The sequence below is a fragment of the Oncorhynchus nerka genome, linkage group LG13 (assembly GCF_034236695.1).
Source record: "Oncorhynchus nerka isolate Pitt River linkage group LG13, Oner_Uvic_2.0, whole genome shotgun sequence".
Taxonomy (NCBI): Eukaryota; Metazoa; Chordata; class Actinopteri; order Salmoniformes; family Salmonidae; genus Oncorhynchus; species Oncorhynchus nerka.
Window position 1 is genome coordinate 51,684,350 of NC_088408.1, and position 25,164 is coordinate 51,709,513.

General features: G+C 43.1%; 1 protein-coding gene across 2 annotated transcripts in view; it reads right to left on the reverse strand.

The window, feature by feature from the left end:
• Nucleotides 1–10,699: 10,699 nt before the first annotated feature.
• The window catches only part of LOC115139666 (T-cell activation Rho GTPase-activating protein-like), a 34,297-nt gene continuing 19,832 nt past the window's right edge, over nucleotides 10,700–25,164 (reverse strand). For both annotated transcript variants that reach the window (XM_029677294.2, XM_065026471.1), the window contains exons 3-14: nucleotides 22,030–22,200; nucleotides 19,450–19,608; nucleotides 17,984–18,025; nucleotides 17,272–17,356; nucleotides 16,634–16,687; nucleotides 16,092–16,140; nucleotides 15,609–15,772; nucleotides 13,925–14,086; nucleotides 13,607–13,716; nucleotides 12,906–13,086; nucleotides 12,540–12,636; nucleotides 10,700–12,351 (exon numbers count right to left, since the gene is read on the reverse strand). In XM_029677294.2, the coding sequence (XP_029533154.1) occupies nucleotides 11,087–12,351; nucleotides 12,540–12,636; nucleotides 12,906–13,086; nucleotides 13,607–13,716; nucleotides 13,925–14,086; nucleotides 15,609–15,772; nucleotides 16,092–16,140; nucleotides 16,634–16,687; nucleotides 17,272–17,356; nucleotides 17,984–18,025; nucleotides 19,450–19,608; nucleotides 22,030–22,200 (2,539 nt within the window). In that variant the 3' untranslated portion in view covers nucleotides 10,700–11,086. The remainder of the gene's footprint in view (nucleotides 12,352–12,539; nucleotides 12,637–12,905; nucleotides 13,087–13,606; nucleotides 13,717–13,924; nucleotides 14,087–15,608; nucleotides 15,773–16,091; nucleotides 16,141–16,633; nucleotides 16,688–17,271; nucleotides 17,357–17,983; nucleotides 18,026–19,449; nucleotides 19,609–22,029; nucleotides 22,201–25,164) is intronic.

Genomic DNA, 25,164 nt, shown 5'->3' on the forward strand with positions numbered 1-25,164 from the left:
GCAGCAATTAGATTGTCTGGGCCCTGTCAATCTCAAAAAGACAAATTAGGACATCTCAGAAAAGATCCAGATGTTAGGGAAAACGATATCCATTTTTACTGGGCTCCACTCATATAGAACACAGACACACACACACACACACACAGAGAATTTGGGACCAAAAAAAGCCAAAATACATCTGCTCCACAGGGAACTTCATCCTGGCTGTGAATAAACTGAAAGACTAAGCAAGGAGGGCTTTCTATGCCATTCAAATATCTATTAAATTAGACATACCAATTAGGATATTCAAATCAATAATATCACTAATTGCACTATATGGCAACAATGTGTGTGGTTCGCTTACAAAACAAGAATTTGACAAATGGGAAAAACACCCAATTGAAACCCTGCATGCGGAATTGTGAAAGAACATCCTCAGAGTACAGAGAAAACAATGCATGCAGAGCAGAATTAGGCCAATTCCCTCTTCTGTTCAATATCCTCAAAAAGTGCTTCCAAATTGTAGAATCATTTACAAACGAGTGACCCCCACTGCTACCATTACAAAGCCAACAACTGTCAAGAGGGAAAGGGGAGATACCTAGTCAGTTGTACAACTGAATGCATTCAACTGAAAGGTGTCTTCCTCATTTAACCCAACCCCTCTGAGGTGAGCATAGAGAAGAGTCCCCTCAACCAATTCACTAACCACTACCAACCCAAGAATGCCCCCAGACAGCACTCAGAAAATCTGGCCCAAACAAATTAGCACAAAGCAAAAAGAAAACAATATATCACCTATTGGAAAGAAACCACAAGAAGTCAACTTTTAGCCAAATAGCGTTGAAGTTGACTTACATTTCTTGTGGGGATGCATACTGTACACACTGTACATGGTGGCAGACTATGGCCACTGCAACTGACAGAAAACTGAGGAAAACAGTATGTACAGGCTCAATGAGCACAGCCTGGCCATAGACTGGCTGCCCAGAGAGGACAGACAGGCTGCACTCATTCTGCCCCCGGGAAGAGAGAGACAAATCAAATCAAATCAAATCAAAATTTATTTGTCACATACACATGGTTAGCAGATGTTAATGCGAGTGTAGCGAAATGCTTGTGCTTCTAGTTCCGACAATGCAGTAATAACCAACAAGTAATCTAACTAACAATTCCAAAACTACTGTCTTATACACAGTGTAAGGGGATAAAGAATATGTACATAAGGATATATGAATGAGTGATGGTACAGAGCAGCATAGGCAAGATACAGTAGATGGTATCGAGTACAGTATATACATATGAGATGAGTATGTAAACAAAGTGGCATAGTTAAAGTGGCTAGTGATACATGTTTTTCATAAGGATGCAGTCGATGATATAGAGTACAGTATATACGTATGCATATGAGATGAATAATGTAGGGTAAGTAACATTATATAAGGTAGCATTGTTTAAAGTGGCTAGTGATGTATTTACATCATTTCCCATCAATTCCCATTATTAAAGTGGCTGGAGTTGAGTCAGTGTCAGTGTCAGTGTGTTGGCAGCAGCCACTCAATGTTAGTGGTGGCTGTTTAACAGTCTGATGGCCTTGAGATAGAAGCTGTTTTTCAGTCTCTCGGTCCCAGCTTTGATGCACCTGTACTGACCTCGCCTTCTGGATGATAGCGGGGTGAGCAGGCAGTGGCTCGGGTGGTTGATGTCCTTGATGATCTTTATGGCCTTCCTGTAGCATCGGGTGGTGTAGGTGTCCTGGAGGGCAGGTAGTTTGCCCCCGGTGATGCGTTGTGCAGACCTCACTACCCTCTGGAGAGCCTTACGGTTGAGGGCGGAGCAGTTGCCGTACCAGGCGGTGATACAGCCCGCCAGGATGCTCTCGATTGTGCATCTGTAGAAGTTTGTGAGTGCTTTTGGTGACAAGCCGAATTTCTTCAGCCTCCTGAGGTTGAAGAGGCGCTGCTGCGCCTTCTTCACAAATCAAATCAAATTTTATTTGTCACATACACATGGTTAGCAGATGTTAATGCGAGTGTAGCGAAATGCTTGTGCTTCTAGTTCCGACAATGCAGTGATAACCAACAAGTAATCTAACTAACAATTCCAAAACTACTGTCTTATACACAGTGTAAGGGGATAAGGAATATGTACATAAGGATATATGAATGAGTGATGGTACAGAGCAGCATACAGTAGATGGTATCGAGTACAGTATATACATATGAGATGAGTATGTAGACAAAGTAGACAAAGTGGCATAGTTAAAGTGGCTAGTGACATAAGAATGCAGTCGATGATCTAGAGTACAGTATATACATATGCATATGAGATGAATAATGTAGGGTAAGTAACATTATATAAGGTAGCATTGTTTAAAGTGGCTAGTGTCTGTGTGAGTGGACCAATTCAGTTTGTCTGTGATGTGTATGCCGAGGAACTTAAAACTTGCTACCCTCTCCACTACTGTTCCATCGATGTGGATAGGGGGGTGTTCCCTCTGCTGTTTCCTGAAGTCCACAATCATCTCCTTAGTTTTGTTGACGTTGAGTGTGAGGTTATTTTCCTGACACCACACTCCGAGGGCCCTCACCTCCTCCCTGTAGGCCGTCTCGTCGTTGTTGGTAATCAAGCCTACCACTGTTGTGTCGTCCGCAAACTTGATGATTGAGTTGGAGGCGTGCGTGGCCACGCAGTCGTGGGTGAACAGGGAGTACAGGAGAGGGCTCAGAACGCAGACAGAGCTGCATTTTCTGTTAAACTGGGACAGATGTTCTGATATCAGAAATACTTTCTTCCACAAAATTAATAAAACAACGAAGAATTTGAAAACCTAAATTATGAAAACTTAATGATATACATACTCTGTGATAAAAACAAAATGCTGTCGTTTTTTTTAGCAGCCAAATATGTGGCTGCCAAACCTGAGGGACAGCCAGAGGGAAGTATAGTGTGATTATTAATAATTGCCTATTCTTTATTATTTGTTGAAATTGCTCTTAATATGAATATCATTATTATTATTGTTGTTTAATTACAAACAGCCTAGTATATTCCTGTCTTTGAACATCGTAGCTGCACAGTGCATTCGGAAAGTGTTCAGACCACAGAAATGGATTCAATAAATGTTTTCCTTCATCAATCTACACACAATACCCCATAATGACAAAGCAAAAACAGGTCTTTATGGTAGAGTGGCCAGACGGAAGCCACTCTTCAGTAAAAGGCACATGACAGCCCGCTTGGAGTTTGCCAAAAGGCACCTAAAGGACTCTCAGACCATGAGAAACAAGATTCTCTGAAACCAAAATTGAACTATTTGGTCTGAATGCCAAGTGTCACATCTGGAGGAATCCTGGCACCATCCCTATGGTGAATCATGGTGGTGGCAGCATCATGCTGTAGGGATGTTTTTCAGCACCAGGGACTGGAGACTTGTCAGGATCGAGGGAAAGATGAATGGAACTAAAGTACAGAGAGATCTTTGATGAAAACCTGCTCCAGAGCTCTCAGGTCCTCAGACTGGGGCGAAGGTTCAACTTCCAACCGGACAACGACCCTAAGCATACAACCAAGACAATGCAGGAGTGGCTTCGGATCAAGTCTCTGAATGTCCTTGAGTGGCCCAGCCAGAGCCCGGACTTGAACCAGATCGAACATCTCTGGAGAGACCTGAAAATAGCTGTCCAGTGACGCTCCCTATCAATCCTATAGCTTGAGAGGATCTGCAGAGAAGAATGGGAGAAACTCCCCAAATACAGGTGTGCCAAGCTTGTAGCGTCATACCCAAGAAGACTCAAGGCTGTAATCGCTGCTAAAGGTGCTTCAACAAAGTCCTGAGTAAAGGGTCTGAATCATTACGTAAATGTTTATTTCATTTTTTTATATATATATTTGCTAAAATTTCTAAAAACCCATTTTTTGCTTTGTCATTGTGGGGTTTTGTGTTTAGGTTTAGAATAAGACTGTAATTTTCGAATAAGACGATAACATAACAAAGTGTGGAAAAAGTCAAAGGGGTCTGAATACTTTCCAAATGGCCTGTGTATGGATGTGTGGTAACTTGTGTCTGTACAGGATGAACTCTGAATTACTATATGTGTATAATGTATTCTAGTCGATGCCAATACGATGTTGCCCATCATATTTATATATTTCTTGATTCTATTATTTTACTTTGAGATTTGTATGTATTGTTGTGAATTGCTAAATACTACTGCACTGTTGGAGCTAGGAACACAAGTGTTTCGCAACACCCGCAATAACATTTTGTCACGCCTTGGTCATTATATTTTGTGTTTTTGGTATATGTTTGGGTAAGCCAGGGTGCTCGATACCTGTGTATTTGAGGGAGGAGATAGGATAATTAGCTTCAACAAAGTGAGCTGCTACTGGATAGTCATTGTTCTTACACTTGATTGAGCTGTGGTGTTCAGCTATGTGTTTTTTTTTATTGTATTTTTGTTTGTCCTACTTATAGTTTCCCACGTGGACAGGTGATGAGATAGATAAAACCCCTAACATATGTTTTTCTAGTATTTTTGCACTGTGCGCATGAGCCACATTTGTAGTTCCCATTTGGAATGGGTGCCAAGAGTGTCTGAGTGGGCTCAGGGGGCATGTCAGAGCTCACCAAGCTATCTCCAATATTGCGACCATGCTTATAGACCACCAGTGGGGGTTCCTTGAAGAGGTGTGCAATTTTCTTGTCTGTTTGCAGAATATCCAAGTGCTTTTCAGGATTGATTTCATTTTCTCTGAACACGTGGCGTACTTAGTACAAAAGACTGTTGCCTTGTTTTTCTTCTTTGGTTGAGTTTTTAGTAATTCCTCTCTTGGTTTTTGTGATATTTTCATCATTGCATCAACAAGAGTTTTGTCCTTGTAGCCTCTCATTTTTAATTTGTCTGTCATTTTCTTAGCATTGTTGTCAAAATCCGACTGTTGGACACAGATGTGTTTAACCCTGCCCATGGTAAACCATTTTTGAGGGGAAGGGATGCATACTGTCCGAACGTAGCAGGATGTTGTGGTCTGTGGGCTTTGTGTATAAGTCTGTGTGTAATGCATCATTCCCTTTAATGATCCATAAGTCCAGATAGTTCATTTTTCTGTCATCAGTCTGCATGGTGAATGTGAGATATTCTCACTTAGCAGAGTTTGGAAGTCATTTAGTTCCTGCTGACTTCCTCCCCAGAGCACAAAGACATCATCTATGTATCTCTTCCATAGAAGGATTTTAGTTATGTATGCTCCCTCTCCGGTGTTCGAGGTCGTCAGGCTGCTCATTATTACGCACACCTGTCGCCATTGTTACACGCATCAGCACCTCATCAGTCTCACCTGGACTCAATCACCTGCCTGATAACCTTCCCTATATATGTCACTCCCTTTGGTTCTTTCCCTAGGGTTTATTGTTTCTGTTCTGTTGTTTCATGTCTGTACGCTACTTGTGGTTCTTGTTTTGTTCCTTGTGTTAGTTATTATTAAAAGTCACTCCCTGAACTTGTTTCCCGACTCCCATGTACACGTTACAGAAGGGAGTATTTTGTGTAGGTGACGTCGGGTCCGGGTGCCGCTACTGGAACAACCGGGATGCCTCAGCTGGCTCATCAGGTTTAGACCCGGTTGCCCCACCAAGGGTCCGTTGCCGAGTCTACCGAGGATGCCTCAGCTAGCTCGTCAGACTCCCATGCCTCAGCTTGTTCGTTAGGTTCACAAGACTCGGTTGTCCCGTCAAGGGTCCGTTGCCGAGTCTACCGACGGTTGCCCTGTCAAGGGTCCGTTGCTGAGTCTACCGAGGATGCCTCAGCTAGCTCGTCAGACTCCCATGCCTCAGCTTGTTCGTTAGGTTCACAAGACTCGGTTGGCTCGGCAGAATCCTGCGCCTCGGCTGGCTCGTCAGACTCCCGTGCCTCAGCAGAAGTGACTGGCCCGTTCCTGGTCCTTGGACCTTCCCTCTGGTGTGCGACTCTCTTTGTATTTTGTAATTGAGTTTTAGGCCTGTTGATGCAACCTAACAAATATCTGAATGAGATTTGATATTCTATATGGGTTTGATATTATTTCATTCTGATCAGCCGAGGGTACTAAAACCTTCAGTACTCCTGTTCTGTCAGTGAGACAAGATGTTTTTGTCTGTTTACTTCTCACATTTAGAAAAGTCACCTTGGAGACACCGTGCACATTTTCTGATTATCAATGTTTGTCCACTAACCGATAGCCTTCCCAATTGTCTAAGGATGTGTAATCTTGGGGATTGCAGTTGTCTCATTCCAACATATGTTGCTATTTATTCATTTTTTTCTGCTCCAGACTCCAGCAAAGTCATTTAAAAGCATACCCAAACCGTGTGCAAAATTGATGTGTAGGCAAGTCTTACTTCTCCTTTTGGGGTTGTTAGACCTACTTTCTTTTTAGGTCTTGTTTGTGGTAGGCGTATACTGTATACTGAATTGACACTGAGTTGTCTCAACTCTGTTTGTAGTACTTGTTGATATTTTACAGCATTCTAAACATGTTCACTCTGACAAAGAAGCAGTTGTGGTTTTAGAGTGGAGAGAGAACACTAGTCGATGCGTCAGTGACATGAAACCACAGCAACTTGTTGTTTCAAACTTTCTCACTTGAAAACCCTGAATTCAAACAAAACAAGCATTTTAAATGTTTTTGTTTTGCTCTGCTTATATGGAGCACAAAACCTTTCTTATCCACAAGGCTATATGAAACTGCAACACAAAACCTTTCTTAGCCACAAGGCTATATGAAACTGCAACACAAAACCTTTCTTAGCCACAAGGCTATATGAAACTGCAGCACAAAACCTTTCTTAGCCACAAGGCTATATGAAACTGCAACCCAAAACCTTTCTTAGCCACAAGGCTATATGAAACTGCAACACAAAACCTTTCTTAGCCACAAGGCTATATGAAACTGCAACACAAAACCTTTCTTAGCCACAAGGCTATATGAAACTGCAACACAAAACCTTTCTTAGCCACAAGGCTATATGAAACTGCAACACAAAACCTTTCTTAGCCAGAAGGCTATATGAAACTGCAACACAAAATGTGCATGTCAACCACAAACAGCATTATTAGTTCTCTAAATGTCCCCAAAAGTGGCTAGTTCTATGTAGTAACAAAAGTGAAACCACTGTGGTAAAAGTAAACATTGCATAAGATGCTTTGCATTTCAATGCCTTTATTTCATGCCAGTGATTGGTTGCAAAGATGCAAGTTTGTACTAACAGTAATTATCCAATATTTATGGTACACTCTCAATTATCTTTTCAATTAGGTTATCCCTTCGACTTTGTATTTATAAGCTCGCAGGTACGGCACAGTGAAGATATTACGACATAATTGCTTGTTTGTGCTGTGTGTATTATTAGCTAAAGTTTTATGTAACCGAAAGTGTTACAACACTGAGCAAATTAATTAAATCTTCCCTTGGGAAATTTTGTCAGTCAGTGCATTCAGCTACTCTTGCCCTTTTCAGTTGTCAGGGTTATGGGGTCAATATCATAGACAAGGTCTCTATGGTCAACATTTACATAAAACAAACCGGTGGAAATAACATGTCAATAATAGACTATGAACATTTAGTAAAACATTCTCAGGAGGGCTATTTTCAGACCATCTCTTCACATCCTTGTTTGATTAGATGGAGGGATGCGATCTCCCATTTCTGAAAAGGCTTTGGGAAGCTGTATTGATGTTTGTTGACCACCTCCGTCACCCTCGCTCACCCTGTCTTCTGTCTGCGCGTACATTGTGAACTGCTGTCTGTCATCATTAAGGGTTGTAAAAGGGTACAGCCTGGTACTATAGTGCCTCTCTGCTCATTAGTCATTTCTGTGGACCGCCATGTTCTTACAGTTATGTAAAAAGCAGGACATCTATCCATCCATTAATTCTGTCAATCAGTCAATCTTGCCCACGTTATGTAAGGCTCTATGGCTGCCTTTACACAGGCTGCCCAATTCTGATATTTGTTTCACTATTTGGTCTTTTGACCAATCAGTTCAGCTCTGAAAAAGATCTGATGTGATTGGTTAAAAGACCAATTAGTGGAAAAAAATATTAGAATTAGGCTGCCTGTCGACACACAGCCATAGTGACTGAGGATGAAAATAACCATGAGTCGTTTGTCTCTTTTCTAGTAAAACGATGTTCTGAAACTAAGGCCTTGATTCAATCAGATCAAGCGTTAACCGGCGACAGCCGAAACCCGCATTGCTGGTGTTTTGACGGTGTCGGAGGTGTAACTGCATTGGAGCTGTCAAATCGGTGAGCAGCTGATCTTGATCATTGTCACAAAGCAACACCTGTTCCACTGGAGATAGAAGTTCACAAGGAGAAAGTATAGGCTATATAGAAATAATGACGCTCAAACTGAAAATCATTCAACTAAATAATGAGGATTTCTATCAGCCTAATCGAGGTCTAGATTACATCTCACATTCCAGTGTTCAAACGTGTAAACTTGGCTGCATGGGATTTCTCGTAATGCAACTCTGTGCAGCCAATGGCAATGTGCACTTTAGGTATAATGCCAGAAGCCACATGTGGTTTTGACAGCTCTAACGCAGTTCCACCCCCGACACCGCCAAAACAACCGTTATGCAAGAGTTAGTTGAAGCGGATCTGATTGAATAGAGCCCTAAATGCATCCAGGTACAGTAACTTGGCTGACCCCCTTCTCTGTAGCTTCAATTTCAGCCTCAGCCTGCATCAAGCTAAGTGCGTGATTCCGTTGTCTTCTATGGTCAGTATGTCTTATATATAATGGTTGGGTTCATCATAACCAAACATTGATTTGTCATGTGCTGTATGAATCTACTGTAATGTTATTTTATCATATACTATAACAGGACATTGTCTTATGTCGGGCGGCGTCACTCCTATGCGATGCTAGTCCCTCAACCATTAGTGCAGAGAAACGTTGCGCTATCTGATGCAAGACAATGAACATTAGAAGTGCTCAAGTCTCTGAGGGTCCTAGAAGGCATGATAAATGTCATGAAACACAATATACATATTCATATTCACATTCATATTCTATTCACACTGTCCATAGAAACTTCCAAAAACAAATGGCATGCATTATGTCTTCTTCCAACTCTCTTTACCACTCTTTTTTTTAAATCTTGCGTTTTAACGAATGTGACGTTTCGGGTGGGCAATGTCAGGTTCCGAGGCATGATACAAACTTTGAAGCTTTCGGTCCAGATTCTTAGTTTGGTACACTATTTTTTCATCACAGCTAGCTACTGGTCTAAGAGTCAGTATCTGATTTTAGGAAATTAATCATGCTCGTAGTAAATTAATCTAGGAAATTCTGAAAATGAATCCTCATTGGTGAGAGTAGTCATGAATAAGTAAGGCTTTAATATGCACAGTTAAATTAATACTTTAGTACATTACGTGTGTCTGTACTGCAGGCAAATGAAAGCCTACTAGAGCTGAATAACATTAATGAATTAGAGACCAACGCTAAGAGAGGAAATCTCTCTCACTAAAAAGTCGAGAGAGGAAGCAGTGGCAATCGGACCAGTTTAAGGCATCCGCAACAACGAGCGATTCAGAGAAAAACCAAATCCGTCCACGTGATCAGCTTCTGGCTTCCTCTTTCTCGAGCAGGCAGCCAGAACATACTGTTCTCTCAATGAAGGATGTTAGATGGTGTTGCATAACTGGCCTAGAAAGGAGGAGCAAGCTGGACCTAACTGGTCTTAATGCTCACCGCCCCGACCCTTTGAGGCCAACCCAGTTAGTTCCTCATTAATGAGTTCACTAATGGCAGAACTAAGAAAGCAGTATTTCTTAAGAGCTCATCTCTTACTTACTTACTGACTTTATTGTCCCCCTGGGGAAATTTTGTTGCAGTGTCATGTACACTTTTAAATACAAAACAAAATTGACCATACAACTTTCATAACAGTTACATAATAGAACAATTATAAGAAATAAAGAAATACAACTTTTTTGTTTTTTTAAGACTGCTGGCCTTACGGAGTCGATAGGAACATTCACCCGAGCTATTTAGGAGGGATATCACACCTGGCACAATTATTGTCAAGTTGTGTTTTTCCTGCTGAGGGGTGCCCTATACCTGCGCCCAGAGGGGAGTAGTTCAAAGTCCAGGGACAGGGGGTGGCTTAGGTCTAAAATGATTTTGTGAGCCTTACGGAGGGCCCTGACCTTAAAGATCTCATCCAGGCCTGTCTGTTTGACTCCAAGTACCTTGCTTGCTGTGGTAATAATCCTTCTCAGCATGTTTCTCTGGCTGACAGTGGCATTGCCAAACCAACAAACAATACAAAAAGTGAAAATACTCTCAATAAAAGATTTGTAAAACAGAGTCAATATAGTACAGTCTACATTAAAAGATCCCAGCTTTTTGAGAAAGTACAGTCTCGGTTGGCTCTTTTTGTAGATCAGGTCTGTACATTTACTCCACTGAAGCTTATTGTCCAACAGGACACCCAGATATTTGTATTCCTCTACAATTTCTATGTTCTGACCTCTGATAGATGTTGCAGAGGTAGGTGTTGTACGCTTCCTGAAGTCTATGCATTTGCGTTACCACATGGTTGTTTGAGTGGCACTGCATGCTTGAGGATGTAATAACCAATTGATTCTACTCAGAGCTGCAAGGTCACAGGACTTTAGTGCTCCTACTCCTACCGTAAGAACTGGAGAACAAAGTCACAATGTTACATAAAGGTGCTTTATTGTAGTGGAAGTAAAGATGTTGTAGAGTCAAGACATACAAAAAGACACAGGGAAGAAAACATTTTCACAAATGTATACATTTATGTACAGTACATAGCAGTATATTAACAAAAGTAAAACAATGGAAATAATACCAACAATAGCATATTGTTACCCTCTATACATGCAGATTCAGATTGTGATTATTTACATAGCTTTGCTGTAGATAAACTAGAGAAGGTGTCTATTTATAAATAGCTTTTCAGGTAAAATATCGTAATTTTGTACTCTAAACAGTACTACTCAGCAAGTCCAACCTAACAGTTGCACATTTTAATTTGTGTACATTTAAAGTGAAGAAAGTGAAACATAATGTCTGAAAAAGTCCTTCAAACGTAGGACTCCTTGGTGTAAGAATACTCCTCGAACACAGGCTGGCTGCACCTCCGTGACGCAGTCTCATGGTGTGATGCTGTCTCATGGTGTGACAGGGTCTCGTGGCGTGCTCTTGACACGGACTCAGACATCGCTCGCTGGCGGAACCCGACCGAATGCTGTTGGGCTGCAGTGACATCATCACCATCTATCCCCTGAGAGAAGCAGTCTGTGTATTGATTGACGGGACAGGAGTACAGGAAGTTTGCGTTCATAGAGGCTGGGCGGGACTTCCTGCTGAGAGTGGCAGCGACGGCACTGACAGTCATGGAGCCATAATGCGGTGGGGAGGGCTGAGCAGCACTCTGGACTGCCTGCTCGTACGAAGGGGGCTGGGAGGGCAGTCTGCTGTCCACCTGTAGGAAGACCTCCACCGCAGACAGGGGGCGCTTCTGTCTGAGGGGGGCCTCGGCCACTGGGGCCTCCACCTCACTCTGGGAGTCCTCCTCGAGGGTCCCGCAAGAGAAAGGCTTCTCCTTCTGGAGGTCGCCTTTCTTGAGACTGCCCCAGGCGAAGCCAAAGGCCCCCAGGCTCTTGGTCCTCGTCAGGGCTTTACTGTCCACCTTCATGGACTGGGTGCATCGCTCGACCACTTCCGTCGTGTCTGCCCTCGGGGGCTCTGCCCTGGGCTTGGCGGAGAGGGGAGCATGGCGTGTGGACTGGCCCCTGTGTTGGCAGGCCGGGGATGTCAGCGGCGAGCTGGTGAACAGGGAGACCTCTGATGTGTTGGAGGAGGCGCTCTCCAGGGAGCAGGATGACAGGCATGACGGGTCAAGCTGCCGCCAAGTCATCGTCTGGCTGCCACCGAGTTTGGGGAGAGACAGCGTGGTGGCATGCCTGGTGTTGGTAACACCACATTCTGGGAGCAGGAAGGAGTCATCAGAGATCTGTTTCTTGAGTGGATGCTCCTCAAAGTCCCGCCCCTCCACGGAGAAATCGTCGTTACTACGTGCCAGGCCAATCAGGCTCCTCTTCTCGGCAGAGGGGAAGATGATTGGCTCTGAGCAGCGGCGGTTGAAGGGCTTCTTGTTGGTGAAGGTGTGGAAGATGGTGTTGGAAGGAATAGGGCCGCATTGTATCCCGAACGCAAAGAGGAGAGATGGGGACGAGCCGCACCTTTCCCCCTCACCCTCTACTTGCCTGGACCCCATACTGTCCCCCTCAGCGTCTGGGTCGTTGCTGTCATAAGCAGAATCGTGTTGCTGTGACGACACGGAATCTGAGGAGAAAGAGAACATTGATGAGCTGCAGTGTACAATGTATGATCCCTATTCCCATTGTTCTATTTTATTTCAAGCTTTTTGAAACATGTTCCCAGAAATCTGTGTCAAGAGAATGTTCTTATTTTCTGTGAAAGAATGTGTAGCATTGCAGAGAGTCGCACCTAAAGCAGCCCAGTTAACTTACCTGAGTTCTCCTCTTCGGGATCTCCCAAAAGGCTCAGGACGTCCTCCCCAAAGATCTCACAGCAACGCTCGATCAGGAACTGTGTCAGCTCTATCACCTAAAGGAAACATCACAAAGAACATAAAAGGTTATTATTACTTAGAACAATGGTTGAGTGATTGAAAGTAACATTGTTTTAAAGTGTGAAGATTTGGCATTTCCTTTTGGTAAACAACCCAGTCCTGTTACAGCGCAGACTATAGTAGGTTAGAGTTCATGCCAAACTATAGGCCCACACACAGACACAAACACACACACACGGTTGTTTTCGGTACATGAAAACCACACTGGCAGCTTCAAAGAGTCCAGTCAGAACCGGATTCTCACCTTCTCCACGGTCTGCACGTCTAAGGACATGGTGTCCTTCTGCAGCAGAGTGGGTGCGATGCACAATGCCAAGTTATTGGCGTCCATCTTGTTGGTCTCTGCCCTCTCCGTGATGTGATGGAGCACACACAGAATGTTTCGCAGCAGGAGAATGTTAGGTCCCGGTAGCTTGTCTACCACCCTGAGAGGGGAAAGGGAAGGAAGAAGAGAAAGAACAGGAAAAAAATGTAGATCAGTTTGCCGCTCGCAATTTGTTTTTGTAGCTTCTCTTTTTGAGAGGGGGAGGAAACAAAAAAATAAGTGTACACATTGAGGGTAGAGGAACTACTTCCTCATTGTCTGACTCTCTAAAAAACTCAATTGAAAAGCCCCTTGAATCTATTCTTTGCAACACCTAAACGGTAATGGTAAAGTATAGTTTTTTTTTTACCAAAATGCCTACATTAGTCTAACATTAGCATAACGTTTACAGCTACGGCCTCTCATGTAGCCTACAGATTTATATAAGATTATGCCCCACAAGTACGACAGTAATATAGCTCACCAATGGGGATGGCTCAACAGGGCGTACAGTTGCTAACGCTACATTTAGCCTAGTGTCAGCTCATTGGTAGTTGGTAGTAACTTGGTAATGCTGCATTAATTAAAAATAAAAACAATCTGATTCTAGGTTATTTATTTTTTAATGGCTGGTAGCTTACCTTTTGAGCTCTAAGCTTCTGTGGTGGTCGTCCTTAGTCTCCAGGGCCTTCATCCAGGTCTCATACATATCCGACACTAGCAGGCTGCCCGGGAGCTCCTTCAGAAAACTCTGCAATTAGGAGGGAAGGTGTCGGGGGTTAGAACATATTACAATAGAAGACTGCTGATAAGTAGTAATAGGTGCTAACACACTAACAGGTCTAATTGAAGGTCATAGAGCTGCTTCTCCCTTTGTCTGCCTGCTCCAGCTGGACGGACAGATTGACGGACTTGGAAAAGGAAAGGACAAAGCAGTGAACAGATGGATTATTCTTTACCTTGAGTAGTCCCACCAGGAGAACCACTGGCAAGGCCTCCATCTCTACCTCCGTCCCACTGTCGAGCTGCTCCCTGATGGCCTTCAGGTTCTTATTGTTGCCGTTCTTCCTGAACACCCCCTCTGTGGAGGGGCCTTTCTTGCACAGCAGCACCAATATATCCTGGTGGGGAGAGAGAGGAACGAGGGAGGAAAAGAGGTCAAACCAGGCTAAGAAATGGCATGAACAAGTCAAACAATTTGCTGTGGATGCATGTGTGTACATTTTATATATATACACACTATCGTTCAAATGTTTGGGGTCACTTAGAAATGTCCTTGTTTTTGAAAGAAAAGCAAATTGATCAGAAATACAGTGTAGACGTTGTTAATGTTGTAAATGACTATTGTAGCTAGAAACAGACAGACTGGCAGATTTTTTATGGAATATCTACAAAGGCGTAAGACCATTATCAGCAACCATCACTATTGTGTTCCAATGGCACGTTGTGTTAGCTAATCCAAGTTTATAATTTTAACAGGCTAATTGATCATTAGAAAACCCTTTTGCAATTATTTTAGCACAGCTGAAAACTGTTGTTCTGATTAAAGAAGCAATTACAACTGGCCTTCTTTAGACTAGTTGAGTATCTGGAGCATCAGCATTTGTGGGTTCGATTACAGGCTCAAAATGGTCAGAAACAAAGAACCTTCTTCTGAAACTCGTCAGTCTATTCTTGTTCTGAGAAATTAAGGCTATTCCATGCAAGAAATTGCCAAAAAACTGAAGATCTGATACCATGCTGTGTACTACTCCCTTCCCAGAGCAAACTGGCTCTAACCAGAATAGAAAGACGAGTGGGAGGCCCCGGGTGCACAACAGAGCAAGAGGAAAAGTACATTAGTGTCTAGTTTGAGAAACAGACACCTCACAAGTCCTCAACTGGCAGCTTCATAAATGGTACCTGCAAAACACCAGTCTCAACTTCAACAGTGAAGAGGCGACTCCGGAATGCTGGCCTTCTAGGCAGTGTCCTCTGTCCAGTGCTTGTGTTATTTTGCCCATCTTCATTTTTAATTTTTATTGGCCAGTCTGAGATATGGCTTTTTCTTTGCAACTCTGCCTACCCAGGCCAAACCCGGACGACGCTGGGCCAATTGTGTGCCGCCCTATGGGGCTCCCAATCACAGCCGGTTGTGATTCAGCCTGGAATCTACCCAGGGTCTGTAGTGATGCCTCTAGCACTGAGATGCAGTTCCTTAGACCGCTGCACCACTCGGGAGCCCTATATGCTTAAATGATTCTGTGAGGGGTAGGCCAGGGGCAGACTGAGACAGACAGTGCATTGTGCATGTCAGCTGGAAGTGGAACATCACAGATTCAATCTGTGGTTGGGTTGCAGACAAGCGGGTCCTTAGCAACCATTACCAAGTGCTTTGGTAACTAACTGCACTTATTAGTAACAATTGAATTGCCTGATTGATCAAGTGCCCTAGTCAATATACCCTTTGAACTAAACACCTTGGTAGAATGAGTTGCAGATCAAATCAATAGCTGTCACTATGATTCATTACAGCTGTCTATTCTTTCTCACTCAATCCCCACAGCTTGTACAAATTATGAAAATCTGACATACAAAGATAATACAGAACAAAGATATTACAGAACAAAGATAGTTGTGGTACAGTTTGGTAGATTGACATACTGTGATAGGCTTCGGAAGAGTCCCGTCATCTGGGCAGGTCTTGGAGAGAGACTGTCCAAACAGATTGCTCTTGGAGTCTGTGTCTGGACGGGAGGACATGCTGGTGAGGGTGGAGCTTCTCCTCAACTTCCTCAAGATGCTCCACTTACTGTTGCTACCATTTTCTGTTACGAAAGAAGCCAAACGTTTAGGCAATTTGTGTAGGTATAGCATACACTATTATAAAGGAGGTATTAAGGGTTACTGTGTACTAATAGCATTCATGAGAAAGACAGTGAGTGTGAGAGAGATAAACACATGATATAAGTTGAAGTTCTTGTTTTAGCTTGACATTCACACTGATCATTGGTGTGTCCTGTTTCTCTCTCTCCTACGGTTTGAATTATTTTCTCTGTCTAAGTTGGCACACACACAAACACATATATACACACTGTGGGCCCTTAACCAACCTTGTGGTTCAGAGATGTTGTTTTTCAAACTCACCAATGGGCTGTGTTACACAGCCGGGCAGGGCGGGGATCTTTGTGTCACTCTGGAAACGCAAAACAGGAGATGTAGTCATGAGCATGTATGAGGAACATGTGGCAGGGGAGCCACACCCTCTGTTTGCATGCCTGTTTCCGGCGAGGGTGCGGGTTGGTAATTATCTAACCCGGCCCCTCTCCCTCCTCAAACTCCCCAATCACCCAAACAATTTACCCGTCAATAACACCCATCAAAAAAGCCCACCACTTTCAAACAAATGTCCCCTCAAGAACACCACTAGGTACTCCACTTGAAGGAAACAACACAAACCCTCCTTAAAAAAGCACAATCACTGTACAGTATCAATAAACTGTTACAATGTATACACTTGTGTTATAAGTGCTTCTATTTGAAAAACAGATTGCAGCGGTCTGAATTCCCCTATAAACCCTCAAAATAAGCCTCATATAACCTCATACAAGGTGTTTCTCCCCAACACATGTTGAACCAGAATTGACACATGGATGAAAGAAGCAGAAAGTGTACTGTACGGAACTCACATCAAGCGAAAACGTTATAGAAGGCTCCATGCCCCTTCCTGTTAGAGTTTTAGTCTGAAACAAAGAGAGAGAGATTATTATTTATAGTGCAGATGAAAGTTGTGACTCCTTCCAGAGGCAATTATACTATATATTAGGCAAAAGTCAATGTATGCTCATCCCAATTCTATAAGTACAATTTGAATGGTGTCAAACAAAAGCCTATTATGCTTGAATGTGGCTGCAAAGTGTGTCTGCATTGAGCTCCTTTCTAAGAATGTCCGATACCTTTATAGAGGTAATATGCCTCTTCAGAGCCATAAGAGCCATCAACATGAGAGCAAGAGATTCTACAGTATCTGCCATCACCGCTTTGGGTAACAAGAATCTGGGTGATGTATCAGGGACTATGACTACAGTCTACAAAGTATGCGCTATGGTAATAAAGTTCACAGTTTTCTTCTCTGTTTCAGGTGTTCTGATAGCTATTTCTGTAAATTTAGCACACTGGAGAATAGGATAAAGCTGCCTCCAAAATGGCATCCTGTTCCCTATAGTGCACTACGTTCGACCAGTGCTCTATGGGCCCTGGTCAAAAGTAGTGCACTGTAAAGGGAAATAGGTTGCCATTTGGGACATGGCCTAAGCGATAGACTTACTGTGATACTGCCGCTCAGCACCTTCATCAGGACACTTGGTGGTGGAGTGGTAGAACCTGCCCTCTCTTTTGCTGCTTTAATTTTCCTGGAATGAGGAAAATACATACATAAAATATATATATACAAATATTTCACTGATCTCCAGTCAGTCCCTAGTTATTCTCGCGAGCCATAATAGAGAGTGACTACTAGATGGATGTTGTCGTACATGTGGTCTCTACACAACCGCTCTCTGTATGTGTCAAAAGGGTGTGTTTGCCGTTGTGTGTGCGTACGTGCGTGCGTGCGTGCGTGTGTGTGTGTGTGTGTGTGTTGTGGGGTGTGTTTTAAAAGAGGATCAAATGAATATTCTGAATAATTTGAATATGAGTGAAAATAATGATAACCATTAACAATTGTGTGACAGAAAAGAATGTTGGAAATATATACTATATTGAACTATATGTTCTGACATCATGAAGAATATTGCAATATTCACTAAAATACAGTTCCCATCTCCAACACAGGTATGCTTAAAATACTAATTCTATTCACAGTGCATCAATAATTATTATAGCTAATTGAATGACATTAGCAGTACAGTCCCATTGATACTGCAAGTTCTTACACATAATGACTATCTTCATATAGTATAACCGAGTAACCCAGGTTACCCATTATGGCTCAATCAAGTGGCATTTGTATTATATATGGAGATAATAGTAGTGTTTACCTGTGAAGAGTATCCAACCAGCGTTCTTTTACCTCAGGTGAGCTGCAGGCAAAATAACAGCATGGGAGTTACTAATCCACAGTGAAAGAGGAACGAAGCAAACACACAGATGGACAGACAGACTGACTAAAGAGACACAGCACGCCTTCTGGCTCTTTTAACTAGAGCAATGGAAACTCTAGCTCAGTCATGGGGACAGGAAGCAGCGTCATGGCGGCCCGATCAAAACACCTTTCACTTCCCCTATGTGTTGGGGCTGCTGCTGTTGTCGCCATGTGGAAAGAGACATGAGGGAGACTCTAACTTAAACAAACCCTCACTCACCTGTATAGATGATAGTAATAACTGTGTTAGGCCTTTAAAAGTGCATATTTTGTAGTAATTTTTCCTGTCTATTCTTTCATCTTTGGTTGTGCCTACATTTGGATTACAGACACTATACGGATGGACCAGCTCATATACTGTTGGTGCTTACTGGTAATTTGTAGAGCAATAAACTGTTGAACCACAGACTCTAAGAATGACTCTAGTCAACAACGTTCTACCAGTGTTATTTGACTGTTTGCTTGAGAAGAAACTGTGGGAGTCCATGACTCAGACCCCAGTAACATGACTAAATGACCCACATCTACACCAACGAAGGATAGCTATTATTACTGATCAAAACAGACACTCATTGTTACTCAATCACTATTCCATCCCCTTTCAATTGTTTTTTGTTCAATGTTGTGTCCGTTTGTCTATTTGTGACCATGCAATTTCAACACTTCCTCTTTATTTCAAAGATAGTCTTCCTGATAAAGTCCAGTGCTGTAAAGCCCCTGACATGTGATCCTAGGTCTGATGGTCAGCTTCAACACTTCCTCTTTCACCAGCCATTATCTTGTGATGGTGTAGACTGTCCTCATTTCCCTATTTCATTCATAATCTTATGGAGACCATCCAAACCAGGTCCAATGCAGCTGTTTTTATCTCAATATGAAATCATTTCTGGGTACCTTACTATGATTAAAATGGTCAAAAAGAAACAACAATAGCTTCTTGGCAAAGGGCAATTTCTTAAGCAAGAATTTTGAATGGGGAGGGAAAACGGAAAGTTTGCTGTTATTGACAGAGGCTTGGAACTCTGTTTCTTATTGGTCTATTAACTAATTTACCGAATAGTGATCCCACCAAAACTCCATCCCACCAAAACAGGCTGAAATTTCAGGGGGACTTTTCAAACAGCTCTTACACTAGAAGGGCATTATCATGATTTTCACAAATTCACAATAATATTCCAACCTCATAGTGTGTAAATATATATAAAACACAGGGGGGGGGGGGATCACGTTTTTGGGCCTTTAAGAAACTCAATATGTTTTGTGTGCACCTGCCTGCCTGAGTGTCTGCCTGCGTGTCTGTGTGTGTGTGCACATGTATGAGTGTGCACTCATGTATGCACACAGAGGATGGCTGTTGCTCACTGGAAGGACACCACACAGAAGGCAAGGGGCCAGGCCAGGACCAGGGACGTCCTGAGGTCAATCTCTCCCCCTCCTCCCTCTTCCTCCTCGTCCTCAAAGCCATAAAGCCACAGATCTTCCAGACTCACCCTGTGCTTCAGACGGTAGCTAGCACTGGACCTAAATATGAGAGAGAGAGAGAGAGAGGATTATGTGATCATGGATGCTATATGAGGGCTAGCAGGTTGAGAATTTAGAGAGTCAGTTAATGTTTTCATCAGGCCTGACTGTATCTCAGCTCATCAAGCCGAGAAACCTGCACAATCCACTTCTCTATCCCAATGGTTGCTATAGGTACTAATGTATTCCTCATTATTGTCATCTATTTCTAAACCAGTGATTGTTTGCTTATCACTCAGAAACAGGAAATTATCTGATTTCTCTCTCTTTATGAATGCATTGTGTTCCATGATCAGCTTCCTGTGTCTGTCTGCCTGTCAGCTCGTGAGTAGGAAGGAACTCACTCAAGGCCTAGTTCACCACTTTTGATTAGCTACAATGTTGAAACTGTCACCTTGTCGCGCGTGGATCCATAGACCCACGCACTTACTGTAGGCCTTGTTGAGGGAACAGGATTTTGTGTAAAGCCTAGCATCAACTGTATTGAGGATCTGTCTTCAGTCACGAGTGTGCTGTCAGAACAGCCTCAATTCGTCAGGGTATGGACTCTACAAGTGTCGAAAGCGTTCCACAGGCATGCTGGCTCATGTTGACTCCAATGCTTCCACAGTTGTGTCAAGTTGGCTGGATGTGCTTCGGGTGGTGGACCATTCTTGAACTGCATTGCAGTTCTTGACACAAACCGGTGCGCCTGGCACCCTATTCCCTCCATATGAGCTGGGCTATATGATTACCATATAGGATGCAGAATTAATGGAGGGTGGGAAGGAGAAGAGAGAGTGAAGGACTTAGGGGAGAGGAAATGGAGGTAAATCAGTTCTGTTCTCTGAAGGCAAAACTCAGACAATCTATGTGGTGTCTGTGTGTGTTGCTATGCAGACAGTATAAATAAACTCAGCAAAACAAAGAAACATCCTCTGCATTTATTTTCAGCAAACTTAACAAATATTTGTATGAACATAACAAGATTCAACAACTAAAACATAAACTGAACAAGTTCCAGAGACATGTGACTAACAGAAATTGAAAAATGTGTCCCTGAACAAAGGGGGGGTCAAAATCAAAAGTAACAGTCAGTGTATGGTGTGGTCACCTGTGGCATTAACCTCTCTTGGGTAGGGGGCAGTATTTTCACGTCCGGATGAAAAGTGTGCATAAGTAAACGCTACCTGCCCATAAGAAGTTAAGTACTCCAGTGCATCTCCTCCTCATGGACTGCACCAGATTTGCCAGTTCTTGCTGTGAGATGTTACCCCACTCTTCCACCAAGGCACCTGCAAGTTCCTGGACATTTCTGGGGGGAATGGCCATAGCCCTCACCCTCCGACCCAACAGGTCCCAGATGTGCTAAATTGGATTGATATCCGGGCTCTTCGCTGGCCATGACAGAACACTGACATTCCTGTCTTGCAGGAACCCCACCCCCCTGGATGAGCAGTATGACTGGTGGCATAGTCATGCTGGAGGGTCATGTCAGGATGAGCCTGCAGGAAGGGTACCACATGAGGGAGGAGGATGTCTTCCCTGTAACGCACAGCGTTGAAATTGCCTGCAATGACAACAAGCTCAGTCCGATGATGCTGTGACACACCGCCCCAGACAATGACGGGCCCTCCACATCCAAATCGATCACGCTCCAGAGTACAGGCCTCGGTGTAACGCTCATTCCTTCACCGATAAACACGAATCCGACCATCACCCCTGGTGAGACAAAACCGCGACTCGTCAGTGAAGATCACTTTTTGCCAGTCCTGTCTGGTCCAGCGACGGTGGGTTTGTGCCCACAGGCGACGTTGTTGTCTGTGATGTCTGGTGAGGACCTGCCTTACTACAAAAGGCCTACAAGCCCTCAGTCCAGCCTCTCTCAGCCTATTGCGGACAGTCTGAGCACTGATGGAGGGATTGTGCGTTCCTGGTGTAACACAGGCAGTTGTTGTTGCCATCCTGCTCAGACTGTCCCGCAGGTGTGATTTTCGGATGTACAGGTGTTTTTACACGTGGTCTGTCACTACGAGGACGATTAGCTGTCCACCCTGTCTCCCTGTAGTGCTGTCTCAGGTGTCTCACAGTACGGACATTGCAATTTATTGCCCTGGCCACATCTGCAGTCCTCATGCCTCCTTGCAGCATGCCTAAGGCACGTTCAAACAGATGAGCAGGGACCCTGGGCATCTTCATTTAGTGTTTTTCAGAGTCAGTAGACAGGCCTTTTTAGTGTCCTAAGTTTTCACAAATGGTGCATGTCCATTAATTGTTTATTGGTCATTGAACAAGCATGGGAAACGTTTAAACCCTTTACAATGAAGATGAAGTTGTTTGGATTTTTATGAATTATCTTTGAAAGACAGGGTCCTGAAAAGGGGACGTTTGAAAAGGGAGTTTATGTGTTGGTTTGTGTTCTTATCATGTTCCATATCTTACTTGAGCATGGTGATGGCGATCACGTCGCTGAAGAGGAAGAGTTGTCTCCTTCGGGTCTTCATGCCTTCTGTGATCTGAACACAGGCGTCCAGGACCAGCTCCGCATTCTCACTGCTAAGACCCAGGACGAAAGGGCATTGCTCCATCGACACCCAGCACGGCGCCTCCTCCCTAGGGTAGAGAGAGTGGGGGTCAGAACTATGGAGGAACTATGTTTGTGTGCCTGCATGGTACGTGTGTGGGTGGATTTAAGGGTCAGTTTTCATTTTTGCCATATGACCACATCAGATCTGTCTTTCGGATGGGACGTTAAACGGGTGTCCTGACTCTCTGTGGTCATTAAAGATCCCATGGCACTTGTCGTAAGAGTAGGGGTGTTAACCCCGGTGTCCTGGCTAAATTCCCAATCTGGCCATCAAACCATCACGGTCATCATGGTGTAACGATGTGCGCTGAGAGTCAGGAAGCAAGTTCAGGGAGTGAGTGTTTAAATAAATGCACCATAATACAAAACAAGAAACACTAACAGCACACAGACATAATACAGAAACAATAACGGCTGGGGAAGGATCCAAAGGGAGTGACATATATAGGGAAGGTAATCAGGGAGGTGATTGGAGTCCAGGTGAGTCTGAAGACACGCAGGTGCGCGTAACGATGGTGACAGGTGTGCGCCATAACGAGCAGCCTGGTGACCTAGAGGCCAGAGAGGAGCACATGACAATTGGCTTCCAGCCTGTTGCTATGACTCTCACAAGGGCATGTTGTATGAAATCAAATGCATTTAAGGACTCTGTGAAATGGTATGTGTGGCTTTGAAAGACAGTTTTCGTATTCAAGTTTGTTCTTTTATTTCCTATTACACATCAGATGAGGTTAGAACTCTCACCTCCCTCACACTCAAACACCCTCACTCTTCTCAGTTTCCCTCTGACCTTTAAACCTTTCTTGCCTCCCACAATCATTATTAACAATAAAGATGTTGCTTGTATCTCACGGAAAACAAGTAGCAATTAACATTTTACAATGTTGCTAATCTTCTTGAGAACAAAAATATATTCTCACTCATTACATAATGTTTTACAGTATAAACAAAATCATTCAGTATCATTCCCATGCTCTGTTCATTTATGGAAAACGTATAAGTTATGGCTAACTATTATTTATCTTTCATGAACATGAAGTAAATAGCATTAGAGAAATGGTTTTGAGAATTCACATTGTATTCTATGTGTTCCATATCTTCATGTCCCTCTTTCAATGTGTGTTTTTTGTACAGATATTCAAATCTATATCACAGAGGGACTCTCCTAGGTTACACCCGCTGACCTACTTGGCCTTACCACTAAACACAGTGCCTACACGACATCTCTACTTAGCATACTTCAACATGATCAGTATAGGCTTAAAGATCATATTTCCATGTCTGATATGTTCTACGTCAAAGACACTTGTCTCACCCACTGTAGTGAAACTAGCATCCGCCGCCCCCTCACTGTAGCTTAGGGTTCACTTGCTTTTGTGTTGAACGGGTGGGAGTGTGACGTCTCTGATGAAGTTAGGTTGTCTGGTTGGAGTGGACCCCACTTGTCCGTTTGTAACTGTGGTGGTCTTGGTGTGAACTACTGTTGGGGCTGATCAAAGACTGATTTTGTGTTCCAGACATCATTCAGTCATATGGAAAATTCCATAAATGAATCCACATGATGAAACCATATAAATTGTCATAACACTATTCCTTTATGAAAGGGTTTTAAAGTATTTTATAAACTCTTCGTTTTTTTGTATAGTTTAAAAAACATTTGTAATACATTGGTTGAATTTGAGATGGTATAGATGGGTAGTGTCAATGGTGTAAAGTACTTAGGTAGTAATTTCAAGTATTTTTACTTAAAGTAGTTTTTTGGGGTATATATTTTTTGTACTTTTACTATTTACATATATATTTTTTGTACTTTTACTATTTACATATATATTTTTTGTACTTTTACTATTTACATATATATTTTTTGTACTTTTACTATTTACCTATATATTTTTTGTACTTTAACCCCTTTTTTCTCCCCAATTGGTAGTTGTTACAGTTTTGTCCCATCGCTGCAACTCCCCTACGGACTCGGGAGAGGTCAAGGTCAAGGTCAGAGCCATGCATCCACTAAAACACTACCCTGCTAAGCTGCAGTGCTTCTTGACACTGCTCGCATAACCCGGATGCCAGACGCACCAATGTGTCGGAGGAAACACCGTCCAGCCGGTGACCAAAGTCATCTTGTAGGCACCCGGCCCGCCACAAGGAGTCGCTAGAATGCGATGGGACAACGAAATCCCTAACCCGGATGACGCTGGGCCAATTGTGCGCCGGCTCGTGGGTCTCTCGGTCACGGCCGGCTGTGACAACCTGGGATCGAACCCGGGTCTGTAGTAATGCCTCAAGCACTGCCTTAGACCACTGCACCACTCAGGAGGCCCTACTATTTCTATTTTTGACAACTTTTTATGTTACTTCACAACATTCCTAAAGAAAATAAATACATTTTCCCTTATACCCAAAGCTATTCGTTACATTTTGAATGCTTAGCAGGACAAGAAAATGGAAACATTTATGCACTTAACAAGAGAACATCCCTGGTCATCCATACTGCTGCTGTTCAGGTTGAATCACTTAAAACACATGCGTCATTTGTAAATGATTGTCACGCCCTAACCTTAGACAGCCTTTTTTATTCTCTATTTGGTTAGGTCAGGGTGTGACTTGGGTGGGCAAATCTGTGTTTCTATTTCTTTGTTGGCTAAGTATGGTTCCCAATCAGAGGCAGCTGTTTATCGTTGTCTCTGATTGGGGATCATACTTAGGCAGCCCTTTTTCCCACCTTAGATTGTGGGAACTTGTTTTTGCATAGTTGTTTAGCCCTGCAGAACTTTACGTTCGGTTTTGTATTTTGTTGTTTTGTCGGAGTTCAGCATTAAAAATCATGAACAATTTCCACAATGCGCTTTGGTCTCATTCATCTAACGACGGACGTAACAATGATGTCTGGTTGTTGGAGTGTACCCCTGGCTATCTGGATATAAAAAATAAAATAGTGGTGTCTGGTTTACTTAATATAAGGAATTTGATACTTTTGATACATAAGT